This window comes from Grammomys surdaster, unplaced genomic scaffold (genome assembly GCF_004785775.1).
Source record: "Grammomys surdaster isolate TR1022 unplaced genomic scaffold, NIH_TR_1.0 170, whole genome shotgun sequence".
In the NCBI taxonomy this organism is placed as follows: Eukaryota; Metazoa; Chordata; class Mammalia; order Rodentia; family Muridae; genus Grammomys; species Grammomys surdaster.
Window position 1 is genome coordinate 15,561,934 of NW_021604618.1, and position 3,186 is coordinate 15,565,119.

At 34.9% G+C, this 3,186-nt stretch overlaps 1 protein-coding gene across 1 annotated transcript; it reads right to left on the reverse strand.

Moving 5' to 3' along the window:
• Positions 1 to 1,791: 1,791 nt before the first annotated feature.
• Positions 1,792 to 2,730, reverse strand: LOC114620848 (olfactory receptor 4F3/4F16/4F29-like). Its single transcript, XM_028767013.1, has one exon. The coding sequence runs from the start codon at positions 2,728 to 2,730 to the stop codon at positions 1,792 to 1,794; it is 939 nt and encodes a 312-aa protein (XP_028622846.1).
• Between the last annotated feature and the right edge of the window lie 456 nt (positions 2,731 to 3,186).

Genomic DNA, 3,186 nt, shown 5'->3' on the forward strand with positions numbered 1-3,186 from the left:
TTGGCTACTAATGTTGAGTTTTAAAATAATTTCTAATTATACAGAGTGTTTTAATCTATCTTCATTTTTTTAAATTAAAACATGATTCATAAAGGCAAACATGTTTGATCATAACCTGTAATCCATCTCTCCTATCTTCCGATAGTGAAAAGCATCCTGTGGTGTATACTCTTCTATATTTTACTTCTGCTTTGCATTTATATATATTCATCTCTTTAAATATAAATTGTTGCACTTTTTCAACAGTTTTCAGATGGTGCAAGTAAATTTGTTGAAATCTGGGAAGAAGACATATAACACTCACTATACACAAGTATTCATGTAGGGCCATAAGAACTAATAAAGCTATCAAAATGAATGAATTCTAAAACAACACAGACTATTGACATTCCCTTTGGTTACCCTCCATAGCTGCATGGGAAGAGTCCATAGTTGAAGACATCCCATCATTTGGCCACAGCATATAGAAGAATCAATCTTGAACTGAAGAGGATACCCTCCTGATAGCTAGATTTTACAATGCCAAAAGGTGCTATGTATGCTCATGGAGATTAAATAAAAATCAATGGTCTTGCCCAGTGCTGAACCTTACATATTGTAATAATATTGTAATAATGATCTTCCAGGCTCTGGTGTCATGTTGGTACAACTGTTATATGAACTAAGGGATCTCTGATGAAGTTGAGGCCTGCTCCACAAAAGAAATTTACATACATGCATGATAACATAATCCTTATCAAAAAAAAAAAACTCATGCTTGGGGAACTTATGTGTTGTAGAGTACAGCCTGCTATTTTATTTTACTTCATGCTTCTCCTTTAACATTACCTTCTAAATAGTTATTTTTATATCCATAGACATGGTCAAAGAAGCTTCTTTTTATGGTGGGCAAAATCAATTTTGAGATGCATAATTTTTCAAAGTGGTAGAATAAAAGACTAAGATATCAGCCCTAAATGGAGCATCACTATCAATATCCACCATGCTGCCAAGGCTCAAAGAAGATTGTGGAGGAGAGAGAAGCTGAAAGAACATAAATCAGAAGGATAAGAAAGAGTGCAATGGAATGCTGTCTTCTGAACATTACACAACTGTCATACTCATGAACATGTTGTACACAAGAGCAAACCAACCAAACTTCAAAAATGAATGGAAGGGATACTTTTCAGGCCTCGATCCTTATTGAGAAGCTAATGGCAGTTGATAGCTCCGAGGGAAAGTAAAATTATCTTTCAGAGAATGTTCCTACTTGGTGGTTTCTCATACTATAGTGAATGGCCCTACATTCATATATATGGGCAGCACTAACAAAATTTAGTAAATTATCAAAAAGGGAGATGAACTTAGGAGGGAAATCTGTTTGAAAGTTGAAAGACAACAATTAAGGAATAGGTAAGATAAAATTTCATTGAAGACATGTGTGAAATTCTTAAGAATAAAAAAAATTGGTTAAAAAACAAATAAATATTCCCAGTAAGTACTTCCAGAATTCCTATATGTGATTTTTTTTTAATCTTATTTTCTCTGTTTTAAATGACTTGGCGTAGGCTCCCAGCTTCTTTATATACAAAAATTTAGATCAAAAATATTCCTTGGGAATTGAGGCTCAGTAATATTATAATATTTACCTTGTAAATACCTGTAATTTCCTTTCAATTTTCAGAAGGGTTTGTCTCACCCTCCTAAGTAGAAGAAAATAGATTAAATATTAGTGTATATGGATCTAGTGCAGAAAGGCAGTTTTTCCACTGAGATTGTTGAAAATGCACTCTACATTCACAAGGTAAGCACTTAAGAGATCTTTCTATAACTCAGTAGCTGTCTGCATACTCTCTTCATTGCCATCTTCATTTCTTGATTCCTGAATGTATAGATCACAGGATTCAGAAAAGGAGTAATAACTGCATCAAATATGGCCAGAAATTTATCAAGGTGTATGGAAGGAGATGGCCATGTATAGACAAATATCAAAGGACCAAAGAATAAGACCACTACTGAGATATGAGCTGCAAGTGTTGACAGGGCTTTAGAAAAACCACTTGAAGAGTGTTTTTGTACAGAGACTATGATGACAATATATGAAATTATCAGTATGAAGAAGGAGCCCACAGAGATGAATCCACTGTTGGCTGTGACCATGAATTCTAGTTTATGAGTATCTGTGCAAGCAAGCTTGATGAACCGGGGAAGATCACAATAGAAACTGTCCAACACATTTGGTCCACAGAAAGGTAAGTTTATGACAAAAGCCAGCTGAACCAGAGAATGTATAAGGCCAACTAACCAAGCAATCACTACAAAGAAGAAACACATTTTGGGGCTCAAAATGGTCAGGTAATGGAGAGGTTTACATATGGCTACATATCTATCAAAGGCCATGGCTATGAGCAAAACCATCTCCACACCACCAATAACATGGATGGAGAAGATCTGAATAACACAACCTCTAAAAGAGATGACTTTGTACTTTCTGAACAGATCGTAAATCATCTTGGGTGAAGTAACAGAAGAAACACCTAAGTCAATGAAGGATAGGTTAGCCAACAGAAAGTACATTGGAGTGTGTAAGTGAAGGTCTGAAGCCACAGTAAAAATGATGAGAGAGTTTCCCATCATGCTTGCCACATAAAACATAGAGGAGAACACAAAGAGAAGAAGCTGGATGTCCCAGGAATTGGTGAGTCCAAGAAATACAAACTCCGATACCACAGAGAGATTTGTTTCTCCCATTAGTATGTATGTAAGTACTACCTGAAGAAGAAAACAGGAAAAAAATAAACAAGAAAAATTATGAAATTCTATTTATAATCTAACATTAAAACCAAATTAAATACAGATATATGAAAAATGAACACCACTTAATATTGAGGGATGAACTTTAAAATAAAAGTAAGTATCACTTTATAGATGTTAAAGATTTTTTATCAAAAGCTCAGAGTGGATTGAAAAAAATAGATCTATCTTTAAGTTGTTGATATGTATATAAAGTAAGGCATCATTACAAAAGAATTGTATGAGGCATCCTCAAAATTTCAAAATATGGATTTATGTAGCTTTGGAATAAAGTATTCACTTATTAGACATTGACCACAATTTTGGAAGGGAAAGGGAGAGAGGGAGGGAGGGGAGGAGGGAGGGAAGGGGGAGGGAAGGAGGAATGGATGGAGGGAGGAAGAGAGGGATTTT

Coding starts and splice junctions, on each gene's coding strand:
- LOC114620848 (XM_028767013.1), bottom strand. CDS start 2,730: ATGGGAGAAACAAATCTCTCTGTGGTATCGGAGTTTGTATTTCTTGGA.